The 20,863-nt window shown below is 42.2% G+C and overlaps 1 protein-coding gene across 1 annotated transcript in view; it reads right to left on the bottom strand.

The window, feature by feature from the left end:
• The window catches only part of LOC142399518 (zonadhesin-like), a 36,291-nt gene extending 22,016 nt beyond the window's left edge, over positions 1–14,275 (bottom strand). The window contains exons 1-4 of the mRNA XM_075484246.1: positions 14,195–14,275; positions 13,001–13,558; positions 11,845–12,523; positions 11,120–11,356 (exon numbers count right to left, since the gene is read on the bottom strand). Coding sequence (XP_075340361.1) covers positions 11,120–11,356; positions 11,845–12,523; positions 13,001–13,558; positions 14,195–14,275 — 1,555 coding nt within the window. The remainder of the gene's footprint in view (positions 1–11,119; positions 11,357–11,844; positions 12,524–13,000; positions 13,559–14,194) is intronic.
• Between the last annotated feature and the right edge of the window lie 6,588 nt (positions 14,276–20,863).

Genomic DNA, 20,863 nt, shown 5'->3' with positions numbered 1-20,863 from the left:
AAAATGTCAAATGAAAACTGTTGCAAGGATTCAGTTTTTCCATTGATTCAAAATGGGCTCATCATTTGACAACTATGTGCCAGTTTATGGACTCCCTCCATTTTGGGATACAAAGTGAAGAGAAAAAGTAAGGCTATTCAGGAAATTGCAGAAAAATACATTAAATCCATACTGCCACCCCCCCCTTTTTTTTTCAAGTGATTGAAGAGAGGAAAGGAAACTTACAAAGGCACTTTGAAATACAGAATTTAAGGAAACAAAAACTCCATGAAAAGCATAGGCAAAGAAGAAAAACATACTCTCCAATCACAATCAACACAACAAATTGTCAATAAATGTCAGTTACTGACAGAATTTATTGAACAGAGCAGAAACAGAAATCGAAAGGCACAATCAGAAAAAAGGGACAGCAATGTTGTTTCATAGTTACAGTGCCCGTTTCTTTTGAAGCCCATTAAAATGGAGATTCAGTCAGGTTTAATATTCCTCTCTCTGTGGAGTGCAGCCCAGTAAAGCATCTCTGTCTGAAAAAGCCATGCCTTTTTATTCCTTTAGAAGCATTCTTCAACAAGCCCAACCACCATTCTTCTCATTATCTCTTATTCTGCACATCTTCTCTATCTTTGTCCCCCATGACTCACAAGCTATCTTCTTAACCCCCTGAGGCAAGCACATCAATGTTTCTGAGGACCTACACCCCCTCAGTTTTTTTTTAGCCCCAAAACCCTTCATAGCTTTTTTTTTTTTGGCATAATGATAAGAAAAATGTTCATAATCTTCGATATTAAGATAAAAAAATATAATCTTTTATTGGATGTTGATTAAACAGTATCTTAGAAGGTGACGACAACCACTTTAAATGGTAGATTTCATCAAGAGTGAGAGAAATTATCGAAAAGAGAGCAAGAGACTGACATGCAGCACAGTTTTGTTTTATTTAAAATAAAACCTTAAAACAGGCATCTTATTTATGCAGCACATTTTATTTACATATAGTCAATACACTTTAAATTACAGCAAGAGGGAAAAAAACATATTGTACATATATGTACAGTATATACTGTTACTTATTCATTAACAAATATTCATGTATATATATATACACACACACACACACACACACACACATCTCAATATCCATATACACACTATACAGAAACAAATAAACACAAACTTAGTAAAGCAAACTTAGTAAACAAATAAAGTAAATTACCTGAGGTTTATTCTGAAATTTAACAAGCCTGACTTCACTCTACTTTAATGCACCGGGATACCTTCTACATATCTTTTTGTAAGCCTTACAATCCTTTGAAAATGTAGGTTTTGAACCAAACCATCTTTTCCAAAACGTAACAAATAGTTTTAGTGCCTAAAGTTAACCAAACTGAACGGTTTACAGCAGCAGGTCTGTCACAGTAGAAATTGCAACTGAAAATCAGTTAATTAAGACTATGTGTCAACTCACTGTCAGTTAAAGCATCTCAAGATTGTCACTTTGCTCGAATGAAATTCTGATTTTATAACCGCAGCAACATAGGACAAAAATCACCACTCAAGTGAATTAAAGACAACATCAGCACAATGAACTGATTTATATTTGCATGCATGATAATCTTCTACAGAGAAAGTTAGAAGCAACAGCTTATCACTGATGTTTTTTTTCCCCACAAAGTCTACAGTGTTGCAGCATTGTGTAACGGGTGGTGTATGGACCCAATTGCAGTACAAAGGACTCAGAAACAGTGGTAAAAGTTCAACGTTTTACTAAGACTCCGGCAGACAGGTAACCGGCAGTACAGAAACCGGCAAACATGAATCAGGAGAGGCTAAACTCTTGGTCGGGGACAGAAGGCTGGGTCGATTCACCAGAATGCAGACGAACCAGGGGAATTAGGGACAGGCGAGGTCAGTACCAGGAAGCCAGGCAGGAGAATGCTGGAAAGTCTCGCATGGCAAAGAACAATCTTGCAAAGGAGTGAGTGTGGAGCTGGTGAGTATATGCTGGGCTGATTGCATGTGATGAGAGTCAGCTGTGTGCACAGGTGAGTAGAGTAAACTGACGAGGTGGGTGTGGCTGACAGGCTGAGTGGAGCAGAGGCAGGATCAATGGAAAACTACTGAGGGCTAGATGACTGAACTGTGACACATTGGACATAATTTGGTCAATAGCTCAATACCTTTCCTGCACATGTATTCTGGGAGAATGGTATAACGGTCCAAGTTTAGCTATATCTGTAGCTCGACTCCACTGTGCATGTAAACACACTGTATGTGTCAACGTGTCACCAACACTACAGACCACCTTGTGCATATCTCTGAAGAGGTCCTGGTGGTTCATCAGTTCAGACATGTTGAGGTTTTTATATATACATACATGTTTACATCAGATATTTAAGAATGTAACTCTTTACTCTGGTGTGTGTGTGTGAACTGATGTGTGTGTGTGTGAACTAATACCTGTAGCTCAAATTTGTCCTTTGTAGAGGACAATTATAAACTTGACTATCTCTCACCCCCTGCATACTACTGAAGTAACTCCTTTTGTAAAAGAGGACAATCAGGATTTTATTTTGATACCAAATATGTAGGGGTGGGCCTTTGGGAACTTCCTCTTTCTCTTCAAAGAAAATGGTGGACATCACCACAAGCACATTTTATGTAAAGACAACAAGTAAATTCAAAATAATTGTCACAAAGCTATTTATGCCTCAAAATGTTGTTGTTTTATTATACATGAACCTCTTATGTTGAGTCATTTTCTAAAATAATCTAATAATATTTTCTTGAAAATTTTCCATGTTTAAAAAATGTCCCCTGTAGTGGATATTTGTTGTTATTTTATACATTTTGTTCTGTATTTTTTTTTAACTAAGATGGAAGGGATTCACTGACAGAAATAATTTTACTGCAGGTTGTTTCAGTAAACTCAGATATTGAGTTGTCTGATGAGGAAGATCAAGAAAGGTTAGCCTAGGTTATCCAAACATTCAGATGTATTGGGCCTCACACACCAGAGTTCAAATAGTGGCATAATCCATGACCATAAATCGGTTCTACTGAGACATTCCTTTAAGATTGTCAATGACCTTGATGTGTCTGATGAGGATAAAAGCAAAGATCTCCTGTGGAAAGTCAGGCAAAGTGAGGCAAGGATGTCTAAGCCTGCCAATTACAAGGGAGTTGTCCATTGATGAGCAAATTGTTCCATTTACTGGTCGCTGCTCTGTTCGCCAGTATGTAAGGGGCAAACCATACCCAACTGGACTGAAAGTGTTTGACACTAAGCCAGTGGTCATGGCATCCTCTGCCTATGGCACTGAGCCTCAGGACTCTGGCGATTACCAATGCATGACTTCAGTTTGAGATTGACTGCCATTTTTTTCTGTTGAAATAGATATTTTCATTGAATTTATTGATTGTCATTGTGGTTTAGTTTCACATGTATGAAATTCTAATATACACTGAAGAGGACACATGATATCTTTAAAATAATTTAAACACTTTTTTTTTTTCATATTTACAATATACTCATTGCCTCCCAAACAATTGGGAAAGATGAAAAAAATAGTGAAATGGCACCAATTTTTTTTCCTGGTAGTCAGGAGGATAAATGACTAAATTCACTTTGATGTTATTGGCCCTGTCACACTGTTGCGTATGAGAGAAGCGTATGAGTTGCGTATGAAAATTAATAATATAATTTTCATACGCACGAAAAGTCCTTGAAAACAAAGAATGACTAGCGTATGAGTAGCATATGAACTGCGCATGCCCAGCGTACGTTTCAACACACCTATATCAGCAGCCTTTCCACATTGCTCCATTATTGCAGTAGATGACGCGCTATCAACATCTCTCGAGACATTCATCTCGATCATGCCTCCCAAGAAGCAATCGTCGTTTGCCCGGGCCCTGGGCCGAGGAAAAGGCAAAAAAACACAAGAATCATTCTCACCCAAACCTGCTGAAATGCCTGATGCACCTGCGGCTGATGAGTTACATGCTTCTGAGCGATCAAGATCCCCAACTCCTCCTCCTGACCGCTCCTGTGAATCGTCGGTTGCCTGCCGCCTCCATCTCCGCCCGTCTTGCGGAGATGGAGGCGGCAGACGGGCGGAGGCTATAAATTCGCTAGCTGTACGGTACACCTTCATGGCAACATATGGCAATTTATGTCCAGCGTTCTCGACCTATCAGTAACGTACCTATATCGGACCTCTAGCGTATTCAGCGTATGCCTAGTGTATGCTTAGCGTATTAACCATACGCACAAAAGTTTTGAGCATGTTCAAAAATTTATTTCTGCCTCAGCGTATGCCAACGTATGCCAACGTATGCCAACGTATGCCAGCGTGCTTGAAACGTATACAACCTATGCCTAACGTTCCCCTGGCGTATGTCAGCGTATACCAGCGAATGAGTGATAATTTTCATACGTAACTCATATGCTTCTCTCATACGCAACAGTGTGACAGGGCCTCATTTGTACAATGATGGGGTAACATTGCTGAAGTTAGGCCCTTAAACCAAATGTTGACTTACCAAATATGTCCAGCTGTCTGCTGAGACAAAAAACACAATACATGTATAATTAGATTTTTTTGGATAATGAATGAAAACCTGGACAGGCTGTTGACCTAGTTCTGACAGCGCTTTTGCAGAAACAATGAACCAGAAGTCACATGTGAATTGTAGTCTCTTCTTTTTTCCTTCTATTTTCCTTTTTTCGGGTTTTTCTTCTTCTTGATGAATATTTAAACAACAAGGTAAATAAGATTTGCTATCAACTATTTCAATTCACTTTTGACTCATAATTGTGGGTAATCTAGGTTCTTCGTGTTTGTGTCAATGTTGTGGAAAAAAATCATTTAAAATAATCAACTGATGAAGCTTGTGATGACAAGCGAAAAAATAGAAATGATACATTTTGTGAAATCTATTCAATTTTTTTTATTTTATTTTACTCCAATCACGAAAAAACAAATGCGCTTATACTCAAAAGGATGCCTGAACCTCAACCTATCCCAGCTGTCATTGGGCGAGAGGCGGGGTACACCCTGGACAGATCACAGAAGAAGCATCCAGTAGTTAAATCATAACTAAATCAGAACTATATTTCAAACCTACTAAGTCTAGAAGTATCTCAATAAGTAGAGGGAAATTAAGTGATAGAATGTTTGTAATAGATGAAGAAAGCATTCCAATAATTAGGGAAAAGGCAGTAAAGAGTTTAGGCAGGTGGTACCAGGCAGACATGAATGATGGAGAGCAGGCAGTGCAGTTTCGGAAAGATGTTGCTGAGGGACTGGATATAATAGATAAATCAGAGCTTCCAGGAAAGTTGAAGTTGTGGTTTCTGCAGTTTGGATTGTTTCCTAGGTTGATGTGGCCACTGTCTGTGTATGAGATTCCATTTTCTGTTGTGGAAAAAATGGAAAGATTAGTTAGCTTTTATATTAGGAAGTGGCTAGGTGTTCCTAGATGCTTAAGTACTGTGGCACTGTATGGGAAAGGCATACTCCAGCTCCCAGTATCTAGTCTAGTAGAGGAGTTTAAATGTACTAAAGTTAGGACAGAGCTCCTGTTAGCTGGGAGTAAAGATGTGGTAGTTAGTAAGGTGGTTCCAAACCCAACCAAGGGGAGGAAGTGGAAACCAAGAATGGCAGCTCAGGAGGCAGAAGCAACTCTTAGACATACAGAGATTGTGGGTAAGGCAAGGCAAGGCAAGGCAATTTTATTTATAGAGCACAATTCATACACAGGGCAATTCAAAGTGCTTTACAGCTACATAAAATCACAAGAAGGCAATAAAACCATTAAAAAGGAATTAAAAAAATAAAAGACAGAAATTTAAAACCCATTAAAATAATCATTAAGTAATTAAAAAGTGAAGAGTGCAGATAAAATACTTTCAGGTGTCATATGCACAGCTAAATAAAACTGTTTTCAGCCTGGATTTAAACATTGTCAGAGTTGAGGCCTGTCTCACATCTTCTGGAAGACTGTTCCAGATTTTAGGAGCATAAAACTGAAACGCAGCCTCACCTTGTTTAGTCCTGACTCTGGGCACCAGCAGGAGACCCCTCCCTGAGGTTCTCAGAGCCCGAGTTGGTTCATATGGCTCTAACATGTCAGAGATGTACTTTGGCGCTTGACCGTGAAGAGACTTGTACACAAGCAGAGCTGTTTTAAAGTCTATTCTCTGAGCGACAGGAAGCCAGTGCAGAGACCTGAGCACTGGACTAATATGGTCGTATTTCCTGGTTCTAGTCAGGACTCGAGCAGCAGCGTTCTGGATGTACTGCAGCTGTCTTATAGCCCGTTTAGAGAGCCCAGTGAGCAGGCCATTACAGTAGTCTAACCTGCTGGAGACAAACGCATGGATCAGTCTCTCTAAGTCTGGTTTAGACACTATTCCTTTGATTCTGGCAATGTTTTTTAGATGGTAAAAAGCTGCTGATGTTACAGATTTAATGTGGCTGTTAAAGTTCAGGTCTGAGTCCAATATTACCCCGAGATTTCTGACTTGATAGTTAGGTTTTAGAGAGAGAGTCTCAAGGTGACTGATAACACTTTCTCTTTGTTTCTGTGGGCCACAGACAATGATTTCAGTTTTGTCTGAGTTTAGCTGGAGGAAATTGTTTTGCATCCACACACTGATCTGTTCGATGCAGCGACACAGTGTATCTACAGGCCCGTGTTCTCCTGCCGTCAGTGACACGTAGATCTGAGTGTCATCTGCATAGTTGTGGTAGGACACATTATAGCTGCGTATTAGCTGGCCTAGTGGAAGCATGTACAGATTGAACAATACGGGTCCCAGGATTGACCCCTGGGGAACCCCACAGGTCATAGCCATTTGGTCCGAGACACAGTTACCAATTTCAACAAAATATTTCCTGTCCTCCAGATAGGACTTGAACCAGTTTAAAGCACGACCAGAGATTCCCACCCAGTCTTCTAACCTCTGTAATAAGATCGCATGGTCAACTGTGTCAAAGGCAGCACTCAGGTCCAGCAGAACTAAGACTGTGACTCTACTTGCATCTGTGTTCAGGTGGATGTCATTTGTCACCTTGATCAGAGCTGTCTCAGTGCTGTGGTGGGGCCTAAAGCCTGATTGGAAAGTATCAAAAGCATTGTTAGACAGGAGAAAGTCACTAAGCTGTTGGTATACAACTTTTTCTAGGACTTTGCCTAAGAATGGCAGGTTTGATATGGGCCGGTAGTTGTTCAGTACTGTGGCATCAAGATTGCTCTTCTTTAGAAGAGGCTTAATGACAGCAGTTTTTAAGGCCTTTGGAAATGTTCCAGTCTGGAGTGAGATGTTGACTAGATGAGCAAGTTGTGGTAACAAACTGCTCAGCACAGACTTTAGGAATCTAGTGGGCAACTCATCAAGGCAGCACGTTGATGAACTCAGACTGCAGATGGTCTCTTCGACTGTTTTGTCAGTAACAGGTGTGAAATGTGTCAGCGCTAGGTGTCTAGCTGGCTGCAGAGTAGTTATTTGTGTTGTGGAAATTATTGCATTTTTAATGCCTTGAACTTTGTCATTAAAGAATATTGCAAACTCATTACACTTGGATGTAGAAATGAGTTCTAAAGGCAGTGAAACTGGAGGGTTTGTTAATCTGTTTACTGTAGCAAACAGGACACGAGAGTTGTTACTGCAGTTTTTGATGATTTCAGAAAAATAACTCTCCCTTGTTCTACGCAAAGTCTGGTTGAACACACATAGCTTTTCTTTGTAAGTCTCATAATGAACCTGGAGCTTTGACTTGCGCCATTTCCGTTCGGCTCTCCGGCACTCCCTTTTCTGTGCCCTGACCGACTCTTCTTTCCTCCATGGCGCCCTTTGCCTACTTTTAACCATTCTAACCTTGACAGGAGCAATGGTATCCAAAACATTTAAGAGACTTGATGTGTAAGAGTTCAACAGATCATCAACATCAGAACACAGGGTGTTCTCAAACCTAATCATTTCCATAAACTGTGTCCCTGTTCTGTCATTTATGAGTCTTCCCCGAACAACTGCAGACCCAGCTGGTGTTTTGGGTAAAGTAGATAGGTCGAAGAAAACACAGAAATGATCAGATAAAGCAACATCAACGACATTCACGTTTGAAATAACAATACCCCTTGAAATGAGCACATCTAGAGTGTGCCCTCTGTTGTGGGTGGGCTCAGTCACATGCTGAGTTAGACCAAACATTTCAAGGACAGCAGTGAGCTCTTTAGCTTCCTTGTTATGCGCTACGTCCACATGCACATTCAAGTCCCCTGTTATGACTAAACAGTCAAAAGCAGTGCACACAATTGAAAGTAGTTCAGTAAAATCATCAATAAAACAATTCTGTGGTGGTTTATAAATGGTGATATAAAGTATGGAAGATTGTTTTATCTCCATTTTGAATGACACATACTCAAATGATGAAAAAAACCCAAATGACAACTTGTGGGTGGGTATATTGTCCCTAAACATGGCACAAACACCCCCACCCCTCTGGTTTTCTCGTGTTTCAGACACAAAATTGAAGTGAGGTGGACTAGACTCAATCAGGACTGCATTTGCTGTGTTTTTGTCGAGCCACGTCTCAGTTAAAAACATAAAATCAAGATTGTGAGAGGAAATAAAACTATTAATTAAGAATGATTTGTTACTTAAAGATCTGACATTGAGTACTGCGTGTTTGAGATTAGTTATAGTTGAACTGGATGCTGTGTTCTTGCAAGGGATATGGATAAGATTTCTCTGATTGGACAGTCTGATTGTCCCTCTCTTCACTCCATCCTTGGACCTCTGGTTGAGATGGTGTTTACCAACACAGAGGCCCTTAGTGTCCTAGACAACAGCATTGACGCTGTTGGAAATGACAGCTGTGGGCACCGGTGATGGGGGCCAAGCTGGGGGGGCTTTGGTCGATGGAGTAGGCTGGGGAGGGAGAGGGGCTCGATGCTTCTTTGAGGATAGAATTCTTGATCTTGCCATGTTTGGCGTGAGAGGAACCATTTTAATCCCCGATTTCACCAAGCTTTCAAGGTGATCAGGAAATCTCCTGGGTGACGGTGGAGAAGAGAACGATGGTGAAACATCTCTGGAGGGTGTAGATGCAGCAGGTGGGTCCCAGGCCTGTGGTGAGGCCCGTGGTGAAGGCGATGGTGGAGCTGCTGAATCCTGTGTTCGGGATGCTGGAGGTGCTGCTGTGGCTGCTGTGGCTGAATCCTTTGCTGGGTCCTTGGGTGGCGAGGCAGGAGCTCTTCTCTGGCTCGTCTTCTCTCTCTGCGGCAGCACAGGACCCGGTCCTGGTCCTGGTCCTGGTCCTGGCCCTGGCCCCTTCTGATGCCTCAGAGCGTGGAGAAGATTATCCGTCAGTCGTCTCACTCCACCTCTGTTCAGGTGTGGGCCTTTTCTTTGAAAGAGATCATCTCTTTGCCAGAAAAGATTAAAGTTCTCGATGAAATGAGGTCCTCTGGACTCACAGACTTTGGACAGCCATGTGTTCAACTGAAGCAGCCGGCTGAATTTGTTGATCCTCCTGTCGATGTTTGGGAGAGGTCCACTTATGAATGTTGGTATTGTCACTTTATCAAGACTCTCAAACAGTTTCTCAAAGTCTTTTTTTAAGATTTCAGACTGATTCTCTCTGATGTCCACTGCACCCACGTGCACAATCAGCTGTTTCACCCCTTGGTGTTTTGCCAGTACCTCTGGTAGTAATCTTGTGATGTCAGAGACAGTGGCACTTGGATAGCTGCATGTAACCATTCCGTTTATGTTTATATTAGATATGGCTCCGTCTCCAAGCACAAGAGTATCTTTGACCTTGACACTCGACACAGTTTCTCTGTCCATCTGCTTCTTTGTACCGTCTCTCTGTCTGTTACACTCAGTCACATTTGGCTCTGACAGTGGTAAAAATCTGTTTGTTAACTTTATTCCGGGTGATGTTACATATTCTCTGTTGATACCAACAGTTTGACGATTCTTCGGCTTTGCACCAAGTCCATCATACGTGCCTTTACAGAGTCTTGGAAAAGACACAGTATCATTTAGCTTTAAGTTGGAGGTAGCAGTTTTTTCACCCTTTCCTTTGGAAGTAAATGTGGACTTCTTACCACTGGATTCCATTGGGAGCGTTTCATGAAGTCCCATTTCAGTTTCTAAGGCAAAAATCCTTACTTGTAGCGCCCAAATTTCTTGTTGATATATCCGACAGCTTTCACAGGGCATGTTGAAAGGATTGTAGTCGCTGGCTCGTCAGATAAGATGTAAAAAGAATAAAAATGATTTTAAAAAGTCTTGGTTCACTTAAAAGAAAAAGAATAAAATTGTATCCAAGACTTGTGGAAAGAAGTAATATTGCGGCGTATAAACTAAAAAACCAATACAAACGCCGCGGCCGGCTAAGACATGGGGTTTTACTACTGAAGACGCGTCACGCAGAACTATTGCACAAATGGTGTTGTTTATTGCTCCATCTCACAAGCTTGTACGTAAAAGACAGACACTTACTTCCTTTAGATGCATTTCACAAGCCGTGCAAGGATGCCTCTGACAGTGCAGTTAATATTATGCTTACGTTTACGGTTACGGTCAACAAAAAGTTTTTCCCCAAGCTCACCCAGCCGCCATGATCCAAGCTCATCCCCTAACAGCTGAGCTCACCTGCTCATTTAAAGGAAAAACACACCCAAAGTGCCACCCACAGACACCGGCGACAGCCTCCTGCTGACGTCATGCATGTGCAAACAAAAAATAGAATAATACAAAATAAAACAACTCAAAATCAATGTATGGCTCCTACATTCCGGCCCCAAATTATTGCAAGGTAATAATTCACCACCACCACCATAACCTTGTAGGAGACACCAAAATGCAGAGTGAACATACAAGTCAAGTCAAAGTAAAAAGAAAAGCCAAAAGTTCAAAAAAGAGGTTTATGACTGAATGTCCAAATAATCCAAAAAGGTCTTCACTGCTCTTCTGCTTCCTGAAGAAGGCAGACTTTGGTTATTGGCCTGTCCAAACAGCTTGTTTTAGTTTTAATCTGTACACTTCGAACCAGTCCATTTTTATCCGGAACAGCATTCACAATTCTTCCTGTAATCCAAGCACTGCGAGGTGCCATATCGTCCACCAGCACCACGATAACCTTCTGCAGCAGAGCGAAGTCCAGACCTTTCACCAAGTGAGTATGCTCCATGTCGCCTCCCAGAAACTTGGACTCCTGGATCAGCTGCCACCATTTCTCTGCCGCCGACTTGTCTGCCTCGGCGGTGGGTCCGGTGGGTCGGTAGCTTTCACTTCTGCTCTGACGAGCCATAAGAGCCGTGGCTCGGTAGCTCGCTCCTCCTGAGGGATAGTAGCGAGAACTGTGCGTCGGTTACTGATCCATTTATTGAGCTTAAATCCACCTTCAGTTTGCACCTTGACCTGATGAACTCTGGCCTCAACATCTGCCATGAGCGCCACAGGTTCTTTGCGGAATTTCGCAAGGACTCCCACCAGCAAACTTGTGAGGTCTGGTCCTTGCAGAAGTTGAGAGTTCAAAGATGTCCCTTGAAATGTGGCACCGCAATCAAAAACCACCCGCAGTTTTTTCTTTGTCGGGTGATACACCCCATGGTGCGGTATGTACCACAACCTTTCGTCACAACGGGCCAACTGCTCAGTTGCAACTCTCTCCGCAAAGCCATTAGCCAGCATCCCCGACATAAATGTGGTGTAGTCAGAGAAAAAGGATGGATCTTTATTTAAACGTCTTTTAAGGCCCAATGCACACTGTACTGCAACTGTCTTATTGTTTGGCAATTTGAGGCATCTTTGTCTTAATGGCAAACCAATGCTGTAATGACCATCAGTGAGCTTGGCAGACTCCAAGACAAACTCGATGAAGCGCTGATCTTCCCTTGACAGACCAGACTGCTCATTCTGCAGGGTCTCGGGGAAATCCACTTTCAGCTGCTTCTCCCAAAGCTCATCAAGCCTCGCCACGGAAATTCTATTGACTGTGATATCTGGCTGAAAACATTGTTCACTGATCTGGCAGTCTCCTCGAAGCGGGCCAGTCACAGACCAACCCAGGATGGTCTTAGTAGCATAGGGGCCTCCATCCACTGCACGAATCACCTCCCACGGTTCCAGAGCTTGAGGTACATTAGTGCCGATCAGAAGGTCTACATCTGCGTCAATCTCTGGGATTCTTATATGTCTCAGGTGTGGCCATCTTTGGAGGTCTTTTGAGTGTCGTATGTTCCCTCGATTTACAGGCATGCTCCTTTGTGTGAACATCTCGGGTAAGCCACAAAAGGTGTCAGAATCCAACCCAGCCACTTCCAGGTCAGTCAACATGTAGCTGTCCACCACCTTTTCTTGTCCCATTGTTCTGAGGAGTATTCCCAGCTTCTTACCAGTCAGATTCAGCCGGTTCATTAATCGCTCTGTGCAAAATGAGGCAGTACTCCCCGGATCCAAGAATGCATGTGTAATGACAGTCTCCTGTCCCCTTTTGGACTTCACCTGGACAGGCAGAATAGAGAGAGCACAGTCCTGTTTACCGGCCCCAGTCAAGCCACTGGACTGCACAGAAACCACTACACCTTCTCTGGCCACTTCCGATCCATCATTAGCCTGAGTTGAGCTCTTTTGTTTTGCGTTGGAGTGGATATGCAACAATGTGGGGTGCTTAAGATTGCATACTCTACACAACAAACGTTTTCTGCAATCTTTACTCATGTGCCCAATGCACAGACACCCAAAACACATCTTATTTTCCTTCAAAAAAGACATCTTCTCATTTTGTGTCCTTTTGTCCAAGAGAAGGCAAATGTCCAAACCATGTCCAGCTCCACAAAACGGGCACACTTTACCATGTGAGCTCTCCTTATTGTTTCCAGGATCAAATTTCTTCTTGGCAGGTGCTACAGTCGTGGCAAAACTACTGCCTCTAGCTCTTAAGCTAGCCTGAGGTTTTACCAGTCTTGTGTCTTTTCTTACAGGTGTATCTTGTATGTTTCCGAAAAGCGGGTCACTTGCAATTTTGACTTGCCTCTCCACAAAATCCACAATGTTAGGAAATGTGGCTCGATGATGGAACTTCTCCTGAATATCACAGGCCACACTCCTCCACCGATCCCGCAGCTTATAAGGCAGCTTTTTCACGATGGTCTGCATATTTGTAGGCACGTTCAAGTCACTTGCAGTGGCTCCCATCGAGTTACAACATTCACGCAGCAGCAGACTGTAGGCCTGTAAAGCCTTGATGTCTTCAGCCTTAATGATTGGCCATAAAAGCACTTTATCCATGTAGGCGGCAGCCACTTTGAATGGGTCACCAAAATGCTCCAGAAGTAATGACTTTGCCTTGGTGTATCCATGGGAAGATGGCAGATGTTGGCAGCTTCTGACCAAATCCTTGGGCTGACCTCTAGTATATTGCTCGAGGTAATACAGACAGTCCTTGTGACTCTGTGTTCTTCCTTCAATGTTGTGCTCAAATCCTCGTATGAAAGTCTGGTACTGCAGTGGATCTCCATCAAAAACCTGCAGATCTCGCTTAGGTAAGAGGAAAAGTGACTGTTGTTCAACCAATAAAGATGTTATTTGATTTTGCCTCTCCAAAACAGTGAGAAAACGCTGCTCCGAATTATTCTCCATTGCAGATGCAGCTGGGTCCAGCTGAAGGTGAGGCAGTGATGGATGTAATGCACCTTCAGGAAATGCATGCAGACCAGCTCCAATCCTAGCAGTGGGAATAGTGTGCAGACCAGTCACAGCAGTGGGAATAGTGTGCAGACCAGTCACAGCAGTGGGAATAGTGTGCAGAGCAGTCACAGCAGTGGGAATAGTGTGCAGACCAGTCACAGCAGTGGGAATAGTGTGCAGAGCAGTCACAGCAGTGGGCAGAGTGGGCAGACCAGTCACAGCAGTGGGCAGACCAGTCACAGCAGTGGGCAGAGTGGGCAGCTCCATTTTGTTGTGCATCTTGGGCCTCACAGCAGCATAACTTGAGGGCAAAACAAGATCTTCAGCCCTCATGGTCGATGGCTGTGTGGTGAGCTCAGGCACAAACACTGCAGCATCAACATTTAACTGCATTCTCTTGCTTTCCTTCAAATAGGAGTTCATCCCATCCGACCTAGCAGACCTGCGTGACACACGAGACCCTTCTGAAGCTTTTAACACGCTCACCTTAGCCATGGAAGCTGCCAGCTCTATATCTAAATCCAGCTCCTCCTTCTTTCGTCTCAAGAGTTCCTGCTGCTCCTCCATTTTTCTCCTTTGTTGTTCCTGCTGCTCCTCCATTTTCCTCCTCAAGAGTTCCTGCTGCTCCTCCATTTTCCTCCTCAGTTGTTCCTGCTGCTCCTCCATTTTCCTCCTCAGTTGTTCCTGCTGTTCCTCCATAGCATGCTTCTCCCTCAGCAGCTTCTGACGAGCCATAAGAGCAGCTGTTTCAGCCTCAGCCCTCCACCTGGCTGACGATGTAGAGGACATAGATTTGCTCACCCCTGTACTGCATTTCTTTGATCTCCCGGACACATTAGATACACTGTCACTTGGTCTAATGTCATCTTCAACTGTGTTATCCATATTTTCATTGTTATTTGAAACAGACCCCAAACATGGTGCAACAGCATCCTCTGCTAGTGCATCTGGGACATCTTGCATATCAAACAGCCATTTATTTGCTTCCTCCACAAACGCAGTCTTATGTTCTCCAACACTGTGAAACCATGTGTTTTGGTTTTCTTGTTCTTCCGGCGGGAGCATAGGAATCACAACACTATGAAGATGAGTTGCTTCTATGAACAAACTTGAAATATTTCCAAGATATGATTTTACCCTTTCAGCATTGTCAGCACTTTGCATTAGGCAATTAATTTCTTTTATTACACCTTTGATCTTTCTTACTTTAGCTTGGCGCTCTTCTTGGAGCTTTTCCAATTTAAGTTCAAAAGCCTTGGGTGTAAGTTTTGTTTGTCTCTTCTCACTCATTTCATTTCCAACACTTGACTCCATTTTTTTTTATAAATCACAAAATTAATCCAAAAAACACATCACAAAAATAGCTGCTTTACTGACCACACAGCGCCTGTTTTTCCACGTGAAAAATGTACAATGCGTTGTCGTTCCCTCTAACTTTCCAGTGGAGCTAAGCTAACTCAACCCTAGTCTTCTGTGCATACTAGCAGTGGGTATTTATGTACCTAAATACCGATAGTCTCGAACCAGACTGACCGTCTGAACCAGAACTACGGCGGTACTCCCAAGCACAAAGCTTCACCCGCTTGACACACGAAAGAAAAACTGCAAAAGTCCCAAACAAATAAACCAGCACATCACCTTATGTGAATATACCGCTTAGCCTAGCAGGGAATACATTCATGCATTGACAACAAATCTAATCCAAAATGTTTACTGTAACTTTCGAGGCGAGTATGACGACAAAATGAGTGTAGTAGCAGCAGTATTGTGAATGAATGGGAGTCTAGCGCGCATTCACGTCTATGTTTGTAACTGGGAAAGCGATCTCAAACATCCAGCGTATCCCGACATTACACTTAAATCTGCGCTTAAACAAAAACTTTTTTGTTGACAAAATATTGCGGCGTATAAACTTAAAAACCAATACAAACGCCGCGGCCGGCTAAGACATGGGGTTTTACTACTGAAGACGCGTCACGCAGAACTATTGCACAAATGGTGTTGTTTATTGCTCCATCTCACAAGCTTGTACGTAAAAGACAGACACTTACTTCCTTTTGATGCATTTCACAAGCCGTGCAAGGATGCCTCTGACAGTGCAGTTAATATTATGCTTACGTTTACGGTTACGGTCAACAAAAGGTTTTTCCCCAAGCTCACCCAGCCGCCATGATCCAAGCTCATCCCCTAACAGCTGAGCTCACCTGCTCATTTAAAGGAAAAACACACCCAAAGTGCCACCCACAGACACCGGCGACAGCCTCCTGCTGACGTCATGCATGTGCAAACAAAAAATAGAATAATACAAAATAAAACAACTCAAAATCAATGTATGGCTCCTACAAGTAAAATGATTTAAAAGCAAATAAAGCGATAAGCAGCAGGAGGAAGCAGAGACACGTCTGCACTCTTCAGAAGCAGGAAGCACAACCTGTAATGTGCAAATAGGGCGGGGAGGCTTGGGGCTTGGCCCAGGCAAACCGGTGTGGAGTAGAGCAGGTCCAAAGGAGAAGAGAAAGCTAGTTGTTGAGCAGATTCGTAGACAGGAGGAAATGTTAAGGGGTGCAAAGGCAGTGGCTCAGGCTAAGCAGGGACGGTGGTTGAATTGGGAAGGTGTAGAGAAGAAAAAGCTTAGTTGGAAAGAACTGTGGAGTATGGAGGAAAGGAGTATTAGATTTTTGATAGGGGCAACATATGATGTATTGCCAACTCCCCAGAACCTAAAACTCTGGGTAAATGGAGACCCGTTATGTTTGTTATGTTCAGGTACTGCAACTCAAAGGCATATTTTGTCAGGTTGTAAGGTTAGTCTGTCACAAGGCCGGTATACATGGCGACATGACCAAGTATTAAGAAGCTTAGCTGCAGGTATTGAAGATAAACGAAGGCAGGTAAACTTAGGAGGGTCCAAGGTGAAGAGAGTTGCAATTCAGTTTGTTCAAGAGGGGGAGAAAGTTAAAAAGACGGTAAGGAGGCACGGCAGCTTGGAGGATGCTTGTGATTGGGAGATGCAGGTAGAGTTAGGAAATAAGCTTGTTGTTCCCCAGGAGATAGCCTCTACAAACCTAAGGCCTGACATAGTCTTGTGGTCTAGGAGTAGAATGAGAGTCTATTTCATAGAGCTGACTGTTCCTTGGGAGGAATTAGTAGCAGAAGCATATGAAAGGAAAAAGCTTAGATATGTGGAGTTGGGGGCAGAAGCAGAGCAGCGAGGATGGAAGGTTAGAATCTGTCCAGTGGAAGTAGGATGTAGAGCATTTGTTGCAAAGTCTGTTGTCTCATTGTTGAGGGAGCTGGGTGTAAGTGGACAGAGTGTGAGGAAAATAGTGCAGGAAATGTCAGATAGAGCAGTAAAATCCAGCCAGTGGATTTGGATTAGAAGATGCAATAGCAGCTGGGGGCCCAGCAGGGGCAGCACTTAGGGTAAACAGACTTTTGAAAAAGCAAAGAAGAAGTTCAAGCTATTTAAGTGGAGGGTTTGGCACATGTGATCCTTTTGAAACCAGGCGGCCATTTTGGGTGAGTTGGCTTGGAGTGAGTTGTATGGCTTTGTTTTTGCTGGCATTGTTAGTGATTATAGGATTGTTTAGGTGAGTTTGTCTGCTGAATCTGCTAGTGTGTCTTGTCCTGCCTCCACTTCTGGCACCCTCTATATTTTCATTTCCCCCAACCCGAACCAGGGTTTGAATCCCATTCCTGCTTTTCTTACCTCTTTTATTTCTTCCCCTACCCGAACCAGGGTTTGCATCCCCACCCCGCTGTGACTGGTGTGCAGTTGGTGAGAGGTAGATTATGGTGGTTGTGGTGTGAGGGGCAGTGTTGGCTGGCATTAGGGGGGTGACTCTGGGACGCCAGTGGTCATTGTCTAGCCTCCTGGAGGTGTCGTGGGCCCAACTAGACGAAACACTGATGAAAGGAGGTTCCCACCTGATGACCCCAATGATATGTTGGTCAGCACTGCTCACTAATCTATATAATAGGGAGTGTAGGGAATTATTCACTGAGTCTGGTCCTTTATTTTATTTTTTTATTTTCTTTAGCACAAGTTTCTTGTGTTTATATTGAATGTAATCTTAAAGTAGATACGCAGATGGTAAAGAATACAACTACATTTTTCTAGGTTCACAGTTTTGTTGACAATTCTTTGACAAATCCTGAATTGTTATCCACTCATTTCATAACTTCAGCTTTTTGCTTATCAGTCACACATAAATGTACCAGTATGGACTGTACCGGTGCACCCTCACTACAGAAATAGACACCCTAACGATGGACGATGACTCCAACTGAAACACAACATAACTTTAAAGAGATGATGCTGAAGATTGACGATGACATCATATTTACGGCCTTATTGTGAATTCTTACATCTCCAGCAGTGGAGAGCTCTACACAAGGAAACCATAATTATTCGATATGCTGAACAGGAGTAAAGAAACAATGGCTGATGTCATTTGGTAACACTGCAGGTGAGTGCTCCGATTTGCTAATATTGATCTGTCGGTGATGGCAGACAACATATACCTTCATCTCAGTATCTAGTATGTTCATGCATATAGTGCACTGTACCCTCGTGGTTAAACACTGCCTTTTTCATGTTGGGGTATACGGAAAGCTTCACATTCAGATCAAAGATGTGATCATTTCTCAAATGATTTCAACTGGCAAATGCTTTCTATTGCAGACATTAAATCTTTGAGAGACGATTCAACCTCCCAGGATTTTATTAGAGTAGTAAAGCACATACCACATATTCTGTCCAGATCATTCAATAAAATTACTGACCTGGAGAAGTAATGAATTGCACCACTAGTATTGTCCTACGATACAAACCCATTTAGAGCGGCTATTGTTGGAGAATAAAAGGAACAATCTCAGGAGCACTTAACTTCAAATGCATTCTTTCTTTTTTTTTTTCCATAATAAGACAGTGATGGATTATTCTAGTACTGGGTCGATTTCCCTGGCAGGGTCACAGAAATATCTAATATGTAAGAACAAGGAATAAAAGTTTTTTTTTTATCACAGTATCATTATATTCACCATTTCCCATGCTTTTTATTTAAAATAAACAGCTTAATGCTATGCATAGTTCAACAGTTTTCTAAATATCTCATTCAGAGTCAACTCTAACAGTAGAAACATTCTCCAAATGTGGTTGTGTTGTGATTTCTTGCAAAGTAACTGACCACCTTTCTAAGGCAAACTGGAAGTTTTTTTTAAAAGAAATACTGTTTGTATGTGGCTTTTTTATTTAAACAACATTCATGTGCTTCCAGGGATTTTACCAGCATTTAATTTCTGTAGACACAAAAGTAAGTGCTGTGTTTATTGTAGTGCAAGTACAGTATAGAAATGTGCGGTACAATTCTCTGACATCACAGAGATCCTAATGGGAGGTGTAGAAAAAACCCTCAAATGCAACTATCCTCAAAAGACTGCATACCTGGGAAGTTAAATAACCCCATACAGATAAGAGACAAAACACAAGGCAAGTCACTGAGACTCCATCACCAAGTAGTCTCTGTTTAGTCAGACAGTCAGAAATATAGTCCAGCCTTAATTTATGTTTTTAGCATTCCTGCAAAAATGGTGTTAATGTTTTCTTTGTCTGCGCATGTTTGTGCAATACTGACCTATGCGATGTGTTCTTCAGGCCTCGATGGTTCTGTGATGAATCCTTACAGCCCGGCAGGCATCTGCCTGTATTACAGCTGGGCCAAACTAATGAAGTGGACCCAGACACCATCGTAATCAGATTAATGACTATGTTCAGGTAGAAAATGACCAAAATCAATATGGAGAAAGAGAGAAGCCCATCCATGGCTAAAGGATTATTTAAAACTGGAAGAGCAGGGAGCCAAGGTCACACATCACCCAACAGATTCTAGGTCAGAAAAAGATACTGAGCCAGGGAGTAAAACAGATCTAAAGGGCAGTCAAAGGCCTGCACCATTCTGGTGGAATGCTGCTGATGCCATACACAAAATGACTTTTAATCTGCATGTTAATTTCAATGCAGATCACAAATATTTGTTTGTGGCATATGGAAGCAAAGGTCAGGGCCAATGTTGTTTGTTCGAGTCACATCCCACGGGGCAGTCTAACTGCTCACACAGGCTTTAGAAAGAGAAATACTACACGCTGTGACTGACTAAAAGAAGCAGCCATTTCTACCTTTTTCTGGGCACAGTGTTTCAGGTGCTACCTGAAAATGGGTAAAGCTCACAAGACAGGGAAAAAACTACTCAATAAAGAGGTAACTCTTACACAACCTACCAGTGAATTACGTGAGCAGTCTAGAAAGATTGCCTCAACAATCAATATTAATGTTCCTTATTTTTCAAACATGTCGTTCATTTTCTTTTCAGATTATGTCACAATCCTGATGATCAAGAAACGGTGCATTTATTGTACCTTGGAATTGTAGCTAGGAACTTTAAGCTGTTTTGTTCTTGCATTCTTCGTACATTTATGTCATCAACGTAATTTTGATAAAAATTTGAGCTAATAATGCTGTACCAGTACTTTGTATATCCCAATTTTAAGTTGCTCTTTAATGTTTTTACATATTGAAAGTTTGAAACTCTGCTTTCTAATTTGTTACTAAATGCACTGCGCCCAGCCCTCTAAAAAAAACCAACCTAAGACATTTAAAAGTAGTTTTTTTGCCACAAAAATTAAACAAAACACAGACAAGTATGAACACTATACTTACACTGTGGCCTTTTACCTTTGAGTCGAGGCTTAAAATCATCTTCTTTCATTATCTTTTTTCAAATTACGATAGTTGCAACTTACAATTATCAGTAGCTTGAAGATCAAATTAAATGTCGGCATTTAAACACAGAGTTGAACGGGAACGGTTTGAGGTCCAGTATTTCAGAAAGGTAAATGTTTTTAGTGTTTTAATTTGCAGATTTAATCAGTGGATGCTAAACTTGCCTGAAATGGATATTACAGGACTGCGGTCCATGGATGGTCACCGTCTATCACCTCTTATGGAGCACTTTGCCATTTGTAATTGCCTTTGGACACACATTAGAAAAATCCATTTGAATTATCTTTCAGTAAAATACTGTGAACTTTCCAATTGTTCCACTGGTTATGTAGTGGCAATCTTGCTGATATTTCATTATGTTTTCTTAATAGATC

Source organism: Odontesthes bonariensis, chromosome 14 (assembly GCF_027942865.1).
Source record: "Odontesthes bonariensis isolate fOdoBon6 chromosome 14, fOdoBon6.hap1, whole genome shotgun sequence".
Classification (NCBI taxonomy): Eukaryota; Metazoa; Chordata; class Actinopteri; order Atheriniformes; family Atherinopsidae; genus Odontesthes; species Odontesthes bonariensis.
This window is presented reverse-complemented; position numbering and strand designations above follow the sequence as displayed.